The sequence below is a fragment of the Lagopus muta genome, chromosome 7 (genome assembly GCF_023343835.1).
Source record: "Lagopus muta isolate bLagMut1 chromosome 7, bLagMut1 primary, whole genome shotgun sequence".
In the NCBI taxonomy this organism is placed as follows: Eukaryota; Metazoa; Chordata; class Aves; order Galliformes; family Phasianidae; genus Lagopus; species Lagopus muta.
The window spans coordinates 19,470,550-19,490,802 of NC_064439.1; the positions used below are offsets into that span (position 1 = coordinate 19,470,550).

A 20,253-nucleotide genomic window follows, 5' to 3' on the forward strand; every position below is an offset into this window, starting at 1 on the left:
CTGCATCCTCTAAAGCTCTGGAGCAGCGCAATTCCCCAGCATATTTGATGATCTTGTTTTCTATTCTTTTACCTCCTACATATTCTTGTTCATGTATCTCCGTGATGCTTAATAGTTCTGCATTTTGCTCCTGACAGCTTTTTCTTGCTTGATGCCATGTCAGAGCTGATTCTGAGTTTATTTGATAGCAAACACCAGTAGAAGCATCTTCTGTCCAAAATCTCTCTGTGTCATCTGAAAGAAGTGAAATGGAGTGCTACTGTTAGGGTATTAGCATTGCATCAGCTAAAAGAAAATGGAGTACGTAATGATGCAAAACCCGTAAGAATGCACAGCATCAGCCATACATACAAGAGGTCATGGCCTTACATTGCATCAGGGAAGATTCAGTTGGATATCAGGAATTATTTTTTTTTCTAAAAGAGCAGTGAGGCAATGGCACAGGCTGCCCAGAGAGGTGGTGGAGTAACCACTGCTGGAAGAGTTCAAGAGACATGTAGACGTGGCATTGAGGGATGTGGTTATTAGGCATGGTGGGGACAGGCTGATGGTTGGACTAAATTATCTTAGTGGCCTTTTCCAACCTTAATGATTCTATGATCAAATCTAAAGCACTAGAAAGTTTGAAATTGGATCAATCATCCATTTAAAAATGTACTTTTTAAAAAATGTAAAACATTCTTTTAAATTTGTTTATAAAATGAAGTGAGATGATAGCCAATATTACTCAGTACTTGTTTTTAATCCACAAAAGGGATAGTAATACTACATAAACCAGGCAAATCTGTATATTAAAAAAAAATAATTCCTGGATGAACTCAGAGGAAGAAAGCAAACATGCAGTTGGACTATGGCCCTGGAAACTCCGGGAAAAGAATTCCCTCTTAGTTCATCAGCCAGAGAAGTAGCTTGTTCAAAGTTGCTGAACCTGGCCTCTGGCAACCCCAAGGAGCTATAAAATTGTCTGTGTAACACCAGTGTGCAGATCAGCTGCAGTCTTTGCAGAACAACTCATAACGCCTTGTCAAACTGTTGCGCTGTTGGGAAAGCAGTTGGCAAGGAACACAGAACAGACTGCAGACTGTGTCCAGCGGTGGAGGAATGCCAAGCATAGGTTTGTTACAAAGATGGGAGAGGAAGGTAATTTTAGCAGCAGTGTGTTATGGAGGCTGGTAGGAAGACACAAGAGCAAGATAGAAAAGTTGATGTTAAAAGGAAACAAGAAGCAATAGTGTATAGCAGTATAAATGAGAATTGACCTACAGGACGTATCTAAGGAATAAAGAGTAATTATAATTTTGGAAAGAAAGATAGCAGTCCAGAATCAGTCTGGTCATGACATGCACTTAAGTTGCACACCTAAGACATATAGGAAGGAGCCTTTTTCAGTTCTCTGGTCCATGAGGAAAAGCAGCCACCTGCAGCAGGTGAGTCAGGACCTGGCTGGGCTGAGCCAGGCTCCAGAGATTATTCTTCCTTTCTCTCAGCAGAGGGGCAGCCCTCAGCTGCTAGGACTAATGTTCAGACAGATTATTTTCACTTATTCACTTGTACTCTGACAAGGATGTGCACATTGTAACTGATAACAAACCTCACTGATGGATCGATAAATTGTTTTCTCAGCAACATTTAATGAGGACTTAATAGAACTATTTATCAATCCATTTTCCTACCTAAACTGAGAGATCATACTATCATTTTAATTTTATTACTATTATATTTTTTTGCATCTAGAATTTTTAAATAAAAAAATTGCAATAGCATGGTTTGAGCTTTAAATGTTTTGTTCAGAGTCTGGTATGTTAACCTTGTAGGAAAATCTGATTCTGCGCTGTACTGATAAGTTGTGGTTCCTGAAGACACAAAAACCCTGAGTAGATCTCGCACATTAAGAATCTTACTGCATTGTTCTGTGCATCTTACTGCACATGTTCTGTGCAGCTCAGTAGGTTCACTTCATTATTGCATCTTTTTTTATTAAACAAACATAAAAACAATACAAAATGAAATAAAACAAAACAAAAAAGGCTGACCAAAAGGAATACAGGTCAGTCCTCACTACAGCTAACATGAATATATGGCTCTAAAATTTCATCATTGCACTATGGAGATGATGGGGAAAGTAAATTGAGAGATCCCTATGCTACCCCACCTCCTATTGCCTTCATTTACAGTACCATCTAAATTAGCATTTTCACAGAAAGAAACACCAGTTTAAGTATCCTGCTCTTATTACCTTCCTTTCCCTTAACATCTGCACATCTCTCCTCTTTCATTCTGTGAATTGGGAGCTACCAGGATAACACATTCTTTACATCATATATCAAGTCTGATTACAAATATAAAACAATCACTTTGTCCATTAAAACTGTAAATATGCTCAAGGAAAAATATTTTCATACCTAATTTAACACAAAACCAGCAGGAAACTTACCCAGAGACTGTAATTGCAATGTACCACACACAAGGCAAAGGAAAACCAAGAACCTGGCAAGAATCATTGCAAATTTTCCTTTCATCCCTCAATCAAAATATTGTATAAAAGCCTTCTGAGTGAGGATAGTAACAGATCCTTCTCTCTGTCAAAGTGCTGATGTACACATGACATATCCTGTCATGTGACATTCCAAAATAACTCTAATGCACACTGAAAATATCACTCTCTTTGAAGATTAAGTTCCTTCCAAAATCAGCATCAGTTAAATTCAAAGTTGTAACAAAAATCGTGAAAAAAGTGACAAGTGAAATAATCAACATGTAGTAGGGTCTATAAACCAAAGTAGAATGCCATAGGAGGAACAACTATCTTTGCTTTTATTTATAAATTGTTAGGAAAAATTAATGCATAAAATGGTTGACTTCATAGTTAAAAAGTACTAACAAAAGCTTGTTCAGAAAAAAAAGTTGCCAGACTTTAGTTAAAGTAGGAGCTCAGTAAATTGTTTAATAAGTTTGCAATTGAGATTCAGCGAGAGCTTAGGGTCAGCAATGCATACAAGAGCAACCCAGAAAAGCGAAGCTGACTAGAGTCACAAACAGTGTTTAAAAAAAAAAAAAAGACATAGAAATTGACTTCACTGGGTAAAACCACATTCCGTGATTCTGTGTACATCTGAAACCACAAAATAAAATAGCACTGAGAGAGGGAAAGTACCTGGAGGACACAATTTCCGCTTGGTTCCCTCTTCTCCCTGAAGTGCCAGTCATACTCTTGACCAAGTGGGCCTTAGGTTGCCTCAAGTAAATGGATGCTTGTGAGATTTCAGCTCCTCAGGGCTGAAGGGTGATGGAGGGAGATCAGTGCAGACACTGAGGCAGGCTAAAAGTTAACTGAGGAATTTATGCTGGTTGCCATCATTTTGGGATCAATGTTCTCCATACTACATTTTGCTTGTGCCAGAGGCTAGACTCACCACTGTGCTAAATTGTTGGTTTTATTTATGCTAAAAAACCTGGGTCCCACTGCCTAGAAAATAAGAAAGAGAAATGAACTTTATTGTTTCTTTTACTTTTCCACCATGCAGAATAGGCCCTACGCAGCCTAGAGAAGCAAAAGGCAAGCAAAATGCTAGCGCCATCTGTTAAGCACACAAAGTGGTCAGTATCTATATGGCATTTGTGGCTCACCTAAATTTCTACTTTATTCTGATTCTGCTGTTTTTCTAACGGCATGATTATTTTTTTCTTGCTGATTCCTCATACAGGCAATACTGCTGCATTCCTCAATTTTCAGTTCCTTTTACTTGTATTTAAATATGGCAAGTTGGTGCTTGTTTAAGCTGAATACAAAGAAGTGAGGAGAGAAGCACTCTTATTAAGAGAAGTCATTGCTCAGATGTGAGCACTTCCCTTCTGCTTTCCTCATATAGTCTTTCCGGTGCCTTTGACAGATAGCTCCTGGCAGCAGCCTAGCTGAAGCTTTCTGCTGCATGCACGTCTACTAGCAAGTAGTAATAATGACTGTGCTGGTGTTCTTTGCCTACTGGTAACCTTCAGCAGCATGCTGCTGAAGCATTATTTTAAGTATTACCTCTTTTTAAAATAGTGCTGTTTGTTTAATATTGTGATACTTCCAAGACACTTCCAAGATACTTCCAAGATACAGCCTTTAGCAATCAGTGCCTGCCATGATGAGTGGGGACAAGATTGCCTCTATACTGTAAAATAAACTGGTCTTCAGAACAAAATATATTGCGGTTGACAACCACATTAGTAGACTGAAAAAAAATAAATACAGCTGAGTCTTATATATGTATAGGTATATAGCTATGTATATATATACATATATTTAGTGTATATTTATATATATATATATAGGTATATATAGGTATAGGTATGAACAGTACTTTCCATGGCAGAAAATGAAAATGAGCAAAGTTTCTGTAACATGACAGAAAAACGTAACAAGATGACAAAGCAGCAAAGTCTTAAATTGCAGTGAGTGCAAACCTGCTTAGATTGTATAGCAGTAGGCACAGAAATAAAAGAAAGAAACTGCTTACCTTCAGAAGGCCTGTAAGGTCATCACGTAAGCAGAGATTTCCAGATGAGATACCCTCACCTCCACTGTCAACTCTTAAATTAGGTCTGGGTAGGGGTAGATTCTGGCTCCATTCCTTCTGGTCATTCAGGTGCATTGCTTACACCTGACAACTGTGGGTTGGCCTTGCCTTCCCCCCAGATGCTCAATCACTGGTTGAAATCATGACAGCATTTCCACTACGGTTTGATATCCCAAAGTTATATGAAACAAGTATATGCAGCTCCATTTTTTCAGATAAATGGAAGATGCAGCTACAAGGAACAACAGTACAGGTGGACAGTTGGAGCAAAATTTGAGGCAAAAAGATTTTACAATTGCAAAAAATCCGAGCAGTTGTAAATTTTTATTGTTTTTTCAATTCACAACAATCCAGTTCTTAATAATAATCACATTTTATTGAACATTTATTCTCACAAGTTGACATCATTTTTTTCATTATGTTTTTTTCTTGATAAGCTATTTACACTACCATTTTTGCTAAGGCTCTTAAGGGGAACACCTTGACTATTACAAAACTATAACATAACTCAGTAACTTTGATTTTGTGAAGTATGTGTGGTACAAAAGATACAAAAATACAAAAGAAAAATATTGCAAAATGAGAAAAAGTATTTGATTTAAGATTGCTAGAGACATTTAACAGATACAATTTCAGCAAGATTCAATTCAGCAAGATTCAATTTCAGCAAGTAACTTCCTCCCCTGAATTAGCTTGTGCCAGAGAACCAATTCTCACCGATTCCTTAATGTACGAACACATCATTTAGAAGTGTTTAAATCTCTTGATAGTTGGTTTTGCCTTTTTCTCTTGTAGAAGTAGATTAACACACCAGCTCCAAGAAGACTGAGAATGGACAAGAAAAAGAGAGGCCAAACAGAGGGATGAACAGGTGGATGAGTCTCTTCATTCCTTTGCTTGTCTGAAATGAATGCGTATTACTGTGAGAAATCTTAGTATTTCCTTTATTACACATACTACACGAAAACCAAACTGTTCTCTGCTGATCAGACTCAGGAGAGAGCAAATCTCTCTGAATGATTGCTGATTGGAAGCCAGATCCCTTTCACTAAAGCTAATGTAGTTTCAGTGGATCTGAGTTTGTGATATACAAAGCTATCTGTCAAAGCATGCATAAGAATTCAGTGACTAATTTATCTATTATTTGTTCATTATGTGATTTCTGAGCTTTATGACTAGTCACCTTTGTTTCATGTCTTTCTTCTGCTTTTAATAATGTAATGAATAGAGCTGACTCGGAAATTAAAGACAATACTCTGTTTCCACAGATCAAATGTATGTCTAGAAAGTTTAACTCAGTAGTCCCTTTCAGGTGTTTAAGCCACACTGAGGTTTCTTACTCACTGATCAACACTGGCTAGAGAACCTCCTCAGTCCTCATTCAGTTCTGCACTGACATGCAGTCATGCATAGTCCTTTTTAAGTCAGTGAATCAATATGGGAACAACAGTCTTGCACAATCTTGTTAACTTTCAGCATGTTCAGGGCCTGAGAAAGGAAATTTCCTTGTTCCCCCAGTATGGTGCTACTGTTCTGCAGGGAAAACATGGAAGAAACTTTGTACAATCTCCCAGTGCCTTACTGAGGAAATGGGAAACAAGTCTCTCTGAAGACCTTAGAGCAACAGAGAGCAGATCTTGAAAGACACAATTTTGATTTATTGACTCAAGTCATGCTTTATATATAGCTTTGGGATTATAATTATTTGGAAATTAATTTTCCTATCAATTTGTTTGCAATAATTCCTATGGAAGCAAGTTGCATAGACATCTATACAGGTTTCTGCAGCCAAGTTGCAGTTCTGTGTGTCTCTCTTCTCTAAGTCTCTAGCTGGGTCACTGATGAGCTTGTCAGATCTGCATTAGCCCTGCAGCAATTCAGCCACCCAAGCCCATCCAAGCACTCATGTGGCTGTAAAAGTCAGCATGGGACTCTCATGAGTGATTTGCAATTATTCATCTTAGTAACTGCCAGCAGGGTGTTCTCTAAAAGGGGATAATAAGGAAAACTCATGTTAAAGTTTTTTTTTTGTTTTGTTTTGTTTTGTTTTTTTCTCATTTAGGTTCTCATTAGTTTTCTTACGAAAGCTCTTACCTTTCTGCAGTAGAGGACTCCCACTTGGTTCAACTTCAACAAATATCAGAGAGAAATAATATAACACTTCATTAAAATTCATGTTTGATTATTTCTCTAAAATTATACAAGATCAAAAAAACCTGAAGTATTACTATTACATTAGTGAGATTAATGAAATAAAGGGTGCCATAAGTGAGGCAAAAAATAATTTGCTAAAGTTTCATCTTCCTACCTAGTCTTATCAAACTATAATATTCATTAAAATATTTATTTTTTCATCTCTACTGAAATCCAAACTGTGACTTAAAGGTGTTCATTCAAAAATATTTTCACATTTTACTTCAAGTATTAATTTACTAAGAATATGATATACAACACTAGAGATTAATTTCACACTGTATTCTAATGTCCCCATATTTAGCAGGAGGCTGCTGTTACCAGCCTGGATTTCTTAAATGTCTTCTCTAGAAATTGTCCAATGAATTAGGGATTTCATCATCCAAGCTTCCTATGCATAACACAGGGACCAACAGAGAAAAGATCTCCATAAAATCTTTTGTTATTGGTATTGGTAAAGAAAGAGATACAAAAAATGCTTCAAACTTAGGAAAAGGAGAAAAATAAAACATACCAGACATTTTTAGTCAACAAGAAATTTACTGTGAATAAAGACTTCCGAAGTATTTCTCCTCAAGTTTCCTTTGCATTACAGTTCAGACAAACTACTCAGAGCAGAATTTGTAAAAGCAAAATATAAAATGAAATTGAAACAGAGATAAATTTAAAATGAACAGATACAAAGAGATAGTAACTCCAATAGCTGTATACTAGAGCATCTTATGGACTTGAGTGCTTTCTTGACGTTTTAGTAAGTTGGATAAAAATATATAATTAGTATTTGTTTGCTGATAACGTTTATCCTACATTTCTTCTTAAATACTAGGAGCTTAACTATTAATATCATTATTCTTCCAATTATTTATATACAGTTCCAGATTAACTATAAAAAGTAATATATTTCAAACCTCAGGAAGAAATGTCTGAGTTTCGAGAATATAATTCAGAATTCCTTAGTAAATCACTAATGGTACTTAACTGATTTACTACCAAGGACAAGCTTATTTAAAAATTAAGAGTGCAAGGGGAATATTTAATTAAACATTGCCCATGACTCAGTGGGTATGGAACAACAGTCTCCACTGCTCCACATTCTATGCCCAGGGCAGAATACAAAAAAGAACAAAGCAAAAGCTACAAAATTAAACCTTGTCTCACAGCTGATACAAAAGAAATTACACGGGTTTAGAGATCGCATCCTAATTTTTTTTTTTTTTTTTTTAGGTAATTGGATTTTAACATCTACATTAAAAGAATGGAATCATAGTGCTCTCTTTAAGGCAGCTATATGTTTTACATCTCCACTTGGGAATACAAGAAAAAAATATGTTACTACATATTCCTCTTCCCCCAAAACATTTGACTGTCCACTATTGCCCAAAAGTTTTTCAGAAATTCTGATGAGACAGGCTCTGTAGTGACTTTCTATGCATTTTCATATAATAGTGCTCATGATACTACTAGTGCAACACAACCAATGGATCTTTTCGTATTCCTCAGGCATTTTTGTTTTTTGAAGTTGTTAAATCAGGCCCAATATTACATCAGTTTTTGAGGTAGTATTTGAGTACAGCACACTTGAAAAGAAAACTTGAATACTCAGATGAATTCCTCCTTCCAAGAGTATAACAACTATGACAATACTTAAACCTTTTCCAGGAACTAAGTTTGCTCTCATATGAGAGCAGACATTGCTGCTAAAATAATCACAAATATCTGGAAAAGTGGGATATGTCAAATCAAACCACCAGAAATAACTTCCAGACTTGTGATATAGAAGTATGAAAGCTAGTAGTAAAGTGACGGGCTCTATTTCTAGGACTTACCTTTGGGTTTCTTGCAGATAAATCCTTTTTCAGAAAAGCAATCAGCATTGTCCCAGTAACCAGATGGTGCAGTCATTTCCACGCAGTGGTGCTCCTCATCAGACTCTTTCTCCTCCCAGTTGACAAAGTCCATTGCAGCATTATCCAACCACAACCACCTCTCTAAAGAGAAATATATATACTAATAAATTTTAAAATGTACCACACAAATGTTTTAATACCACAGAAAATTACTTCAAAAATGTCACATTTTTCAGGAGGAGACATGGTCATTTTTTCTTACTGGAAGATCATTGAAGAAAGGTAGGAGTGCTACAATAAAACTGCAGAAAATTACTACAGAGATAATTGTATTTCATTAATTGGCATCCAGAATGGCTATAGACAATGAGAAATGCCAGAGTAGAAGACAAATCCTTAAAATTACAACTGGAAAAAAAAAAAGAAAAAAGCATTTGAGTGCTGGAAATTGTTAAAGTTGTCTATATTTCAAAAGTAGCACCACAGAATTAAATATCAAAATAGAGAGACTGATAGAATTCAAGCACCATCCATTATGAGTTCACGTTTCTGAAACAGACTTCATGAAAAGGCAGCATAGATAAAAATGCCTTGCAAATAAATTAACTATTGAAAGTAAGGTATTACCATCCATATTTCTGTAAAGACCTATCCAGAAGCCTCCTACTTTGTTTCCAAGTAGCTGTACTGTATGGATCAGAAAGTCAGATTCATCCGCATTTTCTACTGAAACCAGTGTAGCACCTGAAAAGCATTAACAAGCAAATGACCACAATCTAGGCAAACAACCACTGGAATGATCTCCTCTTCTAAGGCTGCAAAAATGATAACTTTTGAAAGTTTTATGCATGCTGGCTTCACCCATTTCTTCTCCAGAAGTTGTACTTACTCCTTATGTGTCCCTTGCAACTTGGGATTTTTATGAGGACAGCACCCCTGTTGGTAGTACCCATGGTTCCCATCACTGCCTCAATTTAAATAAATATTTTTTATGTTATTCTAAAATCAATGTTTTTACATTTCTGTGTAGAATTTGTGGAAGTCCTTTGTAAAGATCACGTCAGTTGACAAAGAAGTCTCTTACCTAAATGAGTGCACTTGAGAGAGGCCTGGGCCCACCCTGTTGCTGCTGATGCCTCGATATAGTAGCAGTGCCCATGGTAAGGGATCCAGGCTTGCAGGTCAGCTGCTTCAGGGCATTCACCAGACAGCTGAACAGGCTCAGTTGGAGCTACAACTAAAGAAAACTGAAATTGGTCAGAAGGTCTGAAATTGTTACTGCACTGTGAGCAACACGTGAAGTGGGGTATGCATATAAATGGAGCACAATTTCTATCAGCAAGCGTTAACTACCTCAAACTCTACTCTTGACTATTCCTCTATGCCCCAGCTCAGACAACAAGGAGATCTAGGCATTCAGAATTGTGAAACATCTACTCTCCAGCCACATTCCTTAAGATATGGAAGCAAATCACATCCTGTAATACCTATTTGGCTTGGCAGCACTGTGAGGAAAAGAAACCCTGAGCGATGAGGATTCATATCTTAAATTTGCATTCTCACATTACAGCAAGTTGTTGTAAGCTAACAAATTGTCAATATCACAGTCCCATATTTTATGGTTGCTGCAGTCCATATGTGGTCACTTTATACAAATGAGCCATCAGTTTAGCACGTCACTGCCAAATCAGTTTATTTATCATGTGTATAACTCACTTCTGTTGGTTCTTGCACTGCATGTGAAGACCAAATGTATGTCTAGAAAGTTTAACTCAGTAGAACCTTTCAGGCGTTTAAGCCTGTCTTGAGTCTCGTATATGGAAGAGACTATATTGTGTAACTTCAAAGTCAAGCCTCCTTAATCAAGGAGGGAAACAACATGCTTCTGCAAAATCTACAAATAAACATAACTTTGGAATACCTCTACCAGTAGTTAAACTGTCATTCCCATTCCCAAGGCTCTTATGCCTAGATCAGAACTGCTTTAGCTCTAACAATAGCAAATGGAAGTAAAATTCTTGCTAGCATTTTGGCTGTCAATGTGACATCAGAGCATGAACTTGTCCAGGTGTTGCTGTCTGCGCAGGTGGTGCAAGCTCCAGCACTTACTTACGTTACACAATCTCAAGTATGATTTATGCCCACGTCTCAGAAAAAGGAAAAATACCTTAAGAACAGAGTTTCATCTTATGCAAACAGTTATGACTACTATAAAAGCAGAGCAGCCATATCCATTTATACAAAAGGCTTTCATGTACCATAGGCTTTAGCTCATATATCATCTAGTAGAAAACTTGCAGATTCTGCATGGAGGTAGACAGTATTTTGAAATTTACCATTATGAGGATTTTAACCTAAGCCATAACAAAGCCTCTAGGTTTCGGCAAAGTAGTGGAATTAAGAATGTGTCTTTTGAATGATTACATTCACTTACTCACCATTTGATTTCTTACAAACTGAGAAGAATGTTTCTTTGCAAGGCGCTGTTTTCCAGGTACCATCAAGGTCTAGATAGACACAAGCATTTTTCTTCTTTGGCTCCTCTGCTGCCCACTTAGTGAATCTGGTTTTCCAGTTATCAGTCCATTTGTAATAGCTCCTAGTCTGAAAACAGTTAAGCTTTGATAATAAAGTTGTGTGGTGTTTATAGCAGACAAAGCTCAAGCACACAACATTCCATTTTTATTTGAGATTTTCAAGAAAAAAACAAACAGGTGCTGCTCTGTTGTTTTAAACACTATTCACAGTACCAATGTCACTGGAAGCTGTAGTTACATAAGAACTAAGAATGAATCTTATTCAATGATGCGTTACTGTCAATAGGATTTTTTGAAATTAAAACAAGTTTATAAAACATGGTAAGAAACTCCTATAAATCAATCTTAAATTATTTACCTATATAAGAGAAGCAATTACAATTAACTCACCCCTGGTATTCTGCTTTAAATTTAGACTGAGCAATTTGGTGAGTAAAGATTACTTGACATTTAACAGCCAAGATCATCTATAAAATCTCTCTCTAATACTCATTAGCAACCATTATGATATAAACAAAAGTTACAAGTAGCCCTATATAAGGCAGAGAGCTACAATGGCTTTCAGAACAGCTAATGGCTTCTGCATAGTAGCTAAACTTGGTTTGTGACACTCAGACTGTAACATTATTTCTGTTACCATTTCTTTTATCATTTCTGGAGCTTTCTCTTTGTATTAGTTCCAACCTGCTCAACCTCTGTTGTGATTTCGTTCCGCTGGACTTGGTGCATGAAAGCCTATAATTAGTTTTCATAGGGCCATTAGAAATTCATGTACACACACGGTGTAACCACAAACAGGATGGTTATTTCAGAATTGCTGTAAGCTGAGCATCCAACAGAAACAAAAGAAGCAGAAGAGTTCACTGAGCACCTAACCCCACATCTGTCCAACACTTACAATATTGCTGTTAAGGCCAATCCATACAGGTTTTCCATATTTCTGTATCTGGATCCAAAGGAATGAATGGATGTAGGCATCTAAAATGCTTGCAAGTTCTGCATGTTGCTCTTGGCAGTTTCTTCTGGCCTCTTCCCAGTGCATTTTAGATGAGACAATTAGATAACTGCTATCACCATAGCGGACAAAGTCAGAAGATGGATTTGTTGCCGGTAAGTTAAATAGTGCAGTAACTACTGAACAAAAATAGGATGCATGAATTTAAAACAGACCACTGGTAGCCAGCATAGAAGAAATTAAAAAAAACAAAAAAGGTTCAAAATAACCATAAATTAAATTATTCATTTAAGTTCCTGAACAATACGTAAAATAAAACCAAATAAACAAACAAACAGAAAAAACCTTGTAAAACAAAAGCCAAATTTGCTAATGTAAAAAACAGACTAAAATCCTGGGTGCCATGAACTAGACAGTATACTTGCTGGCTGCCAGACTAGTGTAGAAATTTCCCTTATAAATTGAGTATTTGTGTTCCCGTAATTCAAAATATTTTGACTACATCTGGATATCTGAATACACACTTATTTCAGGTCACTGGTAGGAGAGGGTTTGGGGATGGCTTTTAAGACATTTACTGTTGTTCTCTGTTAGCACAACTTGAGATAGTTTATGTAACAGATCACTGTTGACTAAGTCATTAGCCTGTCTATTAGGGCTGTGTGAATGTTGTCTGCACGGCTGAGTGAAACACTGTTTATTTCTGCCCTGTGAAATAAAATGAGACAAAAATGCCTTCCTGAAACTCTGTTTGCTGTGTAGGGAGATGGGGTTCATACAAACAAGTTAGCTGTGTTGAGAGCAAGCAGGCTGTAGCAGTTGACTGAAGAGAGGACAGGTTTTTTTTTTTGTTTTTTTTTTTGCAGTGGTGTGATAAAGGTGAGGCAAAACTGTTTTGTTATCTGTGCTTTTGCTCCATTCTCATTGCATATCTGGGCTACAATGATTTGTGTAACTACAATTCTATAGCAGGAAAACAAACATACATTTCTTGTTTTGACATAAAAATATTCTTTGAAGATGAAGACACCACCAAGAGACAGTACATTTTATTAGAGTTCCTACAACATTGGGCAGAATAGTTTCGGTAGAAGAGGACTATATCTTCTCAGATACAGCCAGGAGTAACGGGGATATCACTGCAAGTCTCACTGCAAGTCCCTCATTTTACTCTGCGCTTTAAGAGTATGTCTAAGCATCTTCTATTTCACTAAGAAGAAATCTTTTCATGTATTATTCTCTAGCATTATTCATGATTTAGGTACAAAATCCCAATTAAGACAGTGCTTCCTCTCCAATAATTTCTGTGGAACAAATTATACTTTAGAAAAAGGTTTTGTCTTAAGGAGCTCTTAAAATCTGAGAGATTCAAAATGACATTCAGAGCTAGAAAAAGTGATAACAGTTTGCAGTGCATTTTATATTGTTCTTATATAACCAAGATACTTAACCTATTTAGGAGACTGGGTAAAGCAGAACTCACGTGAATTCATTTGGCAGATGTAGCCTCTCTCATTGTCACAGCTATCATCTCTCCATTTGCCATCTAATTTTGTCATGAAAACACAGTCTGTCTGAAAAAGAGGGCAATGTAAACAGTCATCAGAAAAGGCAAACAGTATACAGTGAGATGAAAATCCTATGCTCCTAGTGCAAGCCTTGTGATGGAGAGGAGAAGAGCTTACTGAGCACCTATGTCACTGGATCAGTTTGAAAAGATTCCTGACAAATGATCTGTCCTGATATTTATTAGTGACCCATTTGAACCAGACTCTCAGTGATGCCAAAATCTAGAAGAAAAGTCTATAAAAATAAGACCGTCATTACATTCTTCTCAATTCTGATTATTATTATTATTATTTAGATTTACTTCTGAGAATTTACATGTATGAAGAAACATATATGAACTATTATTAAAAGTACTGCTCTGGATTTATCATATGTTGATTATCTTGCAGAAAGCATGCACTCTCTATCAGTTTTTGTAGCCTAAAGATATCATTATCAGATGTCTTCAGGAGCAACAAAAATTTCCCTTTACTTCCTTATTTTTAATTACTTCAACATTTCCTCTAGATGGTTCCCCTTCAGGATTGTTCTTGCCCAACTTTTTGTATTTTATCTGAATTTATTTGCTATGCTGACTTGAATGAGTTTTAATTATAAACAAGCTGACTGATGGCACATGTTAAGAGTCTCCAGTGACCACCAGCTGCCTAATATTTCTGCAGAAACTCCTTCAGAAAAGAGATTTAACTTCAACAGAACAAATGCCCTTTAGTTGAAAATATCCTTCTATACCATCAGAAACTAGTAAAACAAGTTGAAATCACATTAACCAGGAAATGGGAAATACACATGGACAAATTAGTTTTGGACCTTAATTTTGGTTTTTTTTTTCATAACTTTTCTATATTTTGTGTTGCAACTTTAGTGCTAGTGGTAGTGCAGTTTTGAAGGGAACTGATATAATTTTTTTGTTTCTACTTTTTTTTTTATTGTTATTTTGCAATAGCTCAGACTTTTTGTCTTTCTTCGGAATCTCTGCCAAATATTTTTGGCAAATTTGGAATATCTATTCAGGTGCTTTACTAAAGTACTTTCAGGTACTTTACTAAAGGTGCTGGCTAAAGGATCTGTTTCAACATTTTGTTATTTTCTGTAACTTTCCTTTTAGGAAAATCATCTGGTTGCCTAAGATACAGAAGCTGATTATATTTTCCACACCTCCACAGTGTTATCTTCCAGCAATTCAAACTCATAAAAGTCGAAGAAGCTTTGTTTGGTTTCTGGTGCACCTTCAATCCAATTGGTATAGGAAACTGTGCTCCCATCTGCCCAAAGAAACGTAGACTCTCTGTTGATATCATTCATCCCAATCCAAACATTGGTTGTAGCATCCTTTAAATGATAGTAGACAAAAGCTAGAGGGAAGCAAAAACTTCTTATTAAGGAAAGTTCATAATGACTCATCCAAACCAGGAAGAAATGTGGACAAGCCCAGAACAGCAGCCAAATTAGAAGGATAACATTTCCCTGTACAGAGTACATCATCTTTTAACTAAGTACTTAGAAAATAATCTCTGAAACATATTTTAAACAAGCAATAAGACTGGGAGAAGCAGCCAAAGAAAAAATTCTGGAGCAAGTTAGAAAATGTCCCTTTCCTTACACTGTATGCATTTGTAGCAAATCAGAAAAATAGTTTTTTGTAAGTCTCAGGAATTTGGACAACCTCACTCAAAACAGACTGGAAGTTTCTCAAAAACCAGGTAATGGAAAGAATTAGAAACACACGTTATTTCTTACATGTAACATGATTTAGCAAATGTTTCACACTTCAGAATTAAAACCAAACATAAGCTGACCTGGCAGATAAGCCATTCTCAGCAGATAATTTTGTAATATGTATTCAAGAGTTTAGCACTTTCCTTAGTAGGATATTGATATTTTTGAGAGGTTCCATGTTTCAGGAGAGCCTGTATATGTACCTTGCACTTGCTGATTCGGTACAGAAGCCAGATTTCCTCCCAGATGAATACAAACTTCTCGTGCATCATGCCATGCCAGCTTTCTTGTTGTATTGGAGGCAAATATTTTGAAACACTGGGGGGAGTGGGAAAAAAGCAACCATTCGTTCAAAGTAATGGGGATGGGAACTGTTGATTGTAAATACTATCAATTAGCTATAGGATGCACAGTTCTCTAGAAAAATAAGGGTGCTAGAATAATTGACACATTTCAAGAGTAATAAGTCAGTGATGTGCAAGATCTTTAAGCATGCATGTCCTTTCTTCGCAGAAGGTGTAATACAGGAACTGAGTATCATCTGAGTTACTCATAACAGTGTGAGGTATATAATCCTGCTATACATTTCCTTCCACCTGCCCCCTGCTGTAAGAGAAAGATCATTTAAGTTCAGTGGCTTCGGGTAATATAGTTGCAGAAAGTGATTGCCACTGTTCCTTGTCGGGCTTCCAGTGACTGTGACAATGACTGCCCATTGTGCAAAACTCTGTGAAATACTATTTGCCATCTTCACCTAACATTCTTGGGATGCAATTGCAGTGCAGAGTATGTACATCAAGCAAAACAGCTTTCAACTCCAATTGGTACAAATACTTTTGTCACAGCAATGAGGACTTCCAGACCAAGACTGTATGTAAAATCATGCTCAAAACAATTTCAGTTTGGAATCATATGTCTGAACTGAAAGTGTTGGGAACTCTTATACAAGCAAGCAGATTTGCTCAAATGAATTCTTTCTAAATCATTCCACTTGAAGGGCTTTTTTTCCAAGCCCAATCATTAAAAATTTCAGTTTGCAACATAAATACATAACACAGGAGAGAAACAGAAGTATTATGCAGTAACAATATACTGTGTTTGTCTATGAAGTTAGATGTCTATAGCTACCTTCAGAGAAGTCTTGGTATACAGTCAGCATACATTGACTGGGTAATTACTTCTTTATTTCATAATAACAAGAGCATACTTTTATGATTACAGTTCTTTTTTTCAGTCCTGTTGCCATATGGAATTCACTTAAGATACTTATTGACATACCTTGTTGTTAAAGAGAAGCCAACTTTCTGGACATCCTCCAGGAGGAAGTGGAGAAGCAAGTGTTGAATTAATAGAACTATTATGTCTTTCACATACAAATCTATTTGTGACACCACAGTTTACATCATTCCACAAGCCTAAAAACAGATTGAATAAACAAGTTGTTTTAGCATTTGTAAAAATCTCTTCCTATTTTGCATAAGAGTGTAATCTCTACTTTTCAGACCATCAGAATGAGTAAAAGAGACTCATACTGCATTTATGAACTTAAATATTGCTTACAAAAGAAAGATGTTTATGTGCTTTAGCTACTCAGCACCATTAGTTTGTGGGCTCCTTGCTTTGCAATTGCAAAAAGAACAAAAGACAGGAAAAAAAAGAGCAAATGTCCTGGCTACTGATTAACTTCATTCTGATTTCACATTAAGTTGTCAAAGTAGTAGAATTACTGGAGTGAGAGGATAAGAAAAAATCATATCATCTTATGATTTATTTATTTATTTTAAATCAGAACACAGTGTACTCTCTTTATATTTCAGTCTGCAGTTTTATCTGAGAGCAAACGATGGCAGCTTTGAATGAGCCAGTTGAAGCTCTCACAGTAGCACAGCTGTAGCTCCTTGTGTTTAATTTGAACTGCTTGATCCTGCTGTTCCTCCTCTTCCAGGGCTCTCCACAGTGCCCATACCTGTTTATGATTTGTTCAGGCCATGGCATCATTACATTGCAGGGAGCAGAGGTAATACAACATAAAGAAAACATGCAAAATGCATGAGGTAGAACATTCCAGATCAATCTGAGAGCATAACATAGTGTTCAAATATTATAAAATGTTTGTCATCTATCTTCTTACTGGCTTGTACCTTAAACTCCCATTATTTTGCAGCTAAGTCATAAATACTTTCTTAAGTTCACAGGAGTGAAGATAGGCTCCACTCATCCATCAGTTTTTTACTCGGAGAAGTAGTGCAGAGCACTGTAATATGCAATGCCAATCTCTTGAACCCAGAGAGGTACCTGCATTAAATTACACATGGGACTAAAGTCTCCCCATACTGAATACTCTTCTATAGCTGGAGTTTATGTCAGTCATTGTATCTTGTTGGCTTGTCCCTCTTAAAGAACTGCAGAAAATAGCAGTAAGATTGTATGGCCACTAACAGCAGAAGTTTGTCAGAATCAAATATAATCCAAAAGGAGAGAAGTAAAGTCTAACAGTTTAATTTTATTATCTACCTTGCTTTGAAAACATTACCACACAATGTTCCTCATTATTTGCAAAGTTAGGCTCATTAGGAGCCCAGGCCACATATGTTACTGGAGTCCCATCTATCCAGCTTAAAGAAAAGATACACAAATAATTATTAATTAATACTTTTTCAGTTATTAAATAAGAATCCTAATGAAAATTTCACAAAGAAGACAAAGTCCATAAGCATATATAGGAACTGGCAAAAACTGTTACAGATTTTTTCTCTTTGATTTTCAAATCAAATTTAATTATTCAAATTTGAAGAAATTTGAGTAAGATATTGCTGGTTGCAGTACAGAAAAAGAAAATACGGGAATATTTTCCATTGGCAGGCAGGAGTGGTCAACCATCATCTAATATCAGAAACTAATACTCAGTTAGCCATAATAAGCAATGCAGAGGATATTAGAAGTTTAATTTATCTTAATTTCTTCACACTGAATCATCTACTTAGAATTACATTCTTCAATCTGAGTATTCTTGATGTTTCTGTAGATGCAAAAAATACCTCCAGTTCACGGGGCCAATCTTTGAAACAGAAAGCATAAGAGCACAGCTGCCAAGTTTTCCTTTCGGCATATATTGACTCAAGAAAAAATGCTCTTTCCATTTTTCTTTTTGAGGAAAACTACTGGAATTTAGTCTGTTCTAGGATTATTTGCTTCTGCTTTGTACTTGTTAAACATACAACCACCTTCAGTCCTTGTCCTTGATAATCACATTTAGTACCTCTGACTACATATTGATTCTTTTTTTTATTAACAGACGATGTGATTATCTTAACTTACCTAAATGTTTTATCCAGACTAATTTTTAAACCAATGAAGTATTGTTCTGACTCTGTCCTGTATTTATCCTAAAACAGAAAGAAACTATTTTAAGGACTTGGGTGTCTAGTAAACAAAAAGCTGGACATGAGCTAGCAGTGTGCATGCGCAGCCCAAAATGCCGATAGTATCCTCAGCTGCATCAACAGAGAGATGGGCAGCAGAGCAAGGGAGGTGATCACCCCCTCTACTCTGCTCTTGTGAGGCCTCATCTGGAGTACAAGAAGGATGTTGGAACAGATACAGAGGAGGCCACAAAGATGCTCTGAGGGCTGGAACACCATTCCTATGAAAAAGGTTTAAGTGAGCTGGGCTTGTTTAGCTTGGAGAAGTCCCCAGGGAGACCTCATTGCAGCCTTCCACAGTAATTTAACTGAGCTTATAAGCAGGAGAGAGATTGATATTTTACATGGTCTAGTAGTGTTAGAACAAGAGGGGATAGCTTTAAAAGAATAGAAGGGAGATATTTAGATTAGATATTAGGAAGAAATTAATTACTCAGAGAACAATAAGACACTGGCACAGCTGTCCAGAGAAGCTATGAATACTCCATTCCTGGAATGTTTGAGGCCAGGGTGGATGGGGCCCTGGGCCTGATCTATGGTGGGTGGCAGCCTTGCCCATGGCAGAGGGTTGGGCAAAATGATCTTTAAGATGATTTCCAACTTGAACCAAATTTCAAAAAAATTATTTGATGTAAAAAAAGTAGAAAAGCACGTGCCAAGTGGGAGAAAACAAGTCACACAGAACAAAAAATAGCATATTGTTGGGGATTTCATTGGTCTCAGTTACATTTAATTGCTGAAAATACCGTTAGCTCTATTTCTAAGATAATTCAAGGTTGTCAAAATTATTTCTACACTGTATTGGTTCTTACATTTTTTATCAGAGCTCTCTGTATGAACCTCCTTTCACTATTGCTACTAATTACAGCAAGATCTGCAGAATTCATCCTGCAAAACTCTCGGGCTTCTTCCATGGAAACTTGTTCTTTGCTGATGTAGTACAGCTTATCTTCGTACATGACCCATCCATCCGCAGTGGTTTTATATTCTGGAAGACAAGTAAGGTAGCCTTAAGTTCTTCATTTGTAGGACATAAAAATTCATTTGAGAGTAACAATTTTGATTTAAAAAAATGATGAAAAAAATGAATAAATGCATGCAAAAACCTACCATATGTATCAATTGGTTCAGGTTTTGGCATCACTCCTGCAAAACAATAGAACAGAAGCTATAATGTGGCATGGTTTCTGTGAGTGACTGCAAAGAACCAAGCAAGAATAAAGCAGACTTCTGCACTCCTTTGCCATTGACTAGGAAAGAAGCAGGCTTAGCCACAAATTTCAACTATGCATTATGAAAAATACATGGTCCTATAATTATATATCATAAGCTGCACTTCATTTCAGCAAAGTCATAGATGGATTGCTTACCTGTTGAGATCAGCATTAATTAAAACAGTCTCCTGAGCTATGAACCACAGTAGATTTATCTGAAACATTTTAAGTTTTA

The 20,253-nt window shown here is 36.4% G+C and overlaps 1 protein-coding gene across 3 annotated transcripts in view; it reads right to left on the minus strand.

Annotated features, from left to right (window-relative positions):
* Positions 1 to 123: 123 nt before the first annotated feature.
* LOC125695679 (macrophage mannose receptor 1-like) overlaps positions 124 to 20,253 on the minus strand; it is a 36,343-nt gene continuing 16,213 nt past the window's right edge. The window contains exons 17-33 of one of the 3 annotated variants that reach the window (XM_048950455.1): positions 19,915 to 19,950; positions 19,617 to 19,792; positions 18,701 to 18,768; positions 17,897 to 17,997; positions 16,661 to 16,797; positions 15,586 to 15,700; positions 14,822 to 15,018; positions 13,578 to 13,668; positions 12,038 to 12,270; positions 11,041 to 11,206; positions 9,687 to 9,839; positions 9,230 to 9,346; positions 8,582 to 8,743; positions 6,657 to 6,689; positions 4,503 to 5,463; positions 3,155 to 3,466; positions 124 to 234 (exon numbers count right to left, since the gene is read on the minus strand). In XM_048950455.1, coding sequence (XP_048806412.1) covers positions 5,303 to 5,463; positions 6,657 to 6,689; positions 8,582 to 8,743; positions 9,230 to 9,346; positions 9,687 to 9,839; positions 11,041 to 11,206; positions 12,038 to 12,270; positions 13,578 to 13,668; positions 14,822 to 15,018; positions 15,586 to 15,700; positions 16,661 to 16,797; positions 17,897 to 17,997; positions 18,701 to 18,768; positions 19,617 to 19,792; positions 19,915 to 19,950 — 1,946 coding nt within the window. In that variant the 3' untranslated portion in view covers positions 124 to 234; positions 3,155 to 3,466; positions 4,503 to 5,302. Of the gene's footprint in view, positions 235 to 3,154; positions 3,467 to 4,502; positions 5,464 to 6,656; positions 6,690 to 8,581; positions 8,744 to 9,229; positions 9,347 to 9,686; positions 9,840 to 11,040; positions 11,207 to 12,037; positions 12,274 to 13,577; positions 13,669 to 14,821; positions 15,019 to 15,585; positions 15,701 to 16,660; positions 16,798 to 17,896; positions 17,998 to 18,700; positions 18,769 to 19,616; positions 19,793 to 19,914; positions 19,951 to 20,253 lie in introns of all 3 variants that reach the window. The other 2 variants (XM_048950454.1, XM_048950456.1) reach the window with 2 other exon arrangements.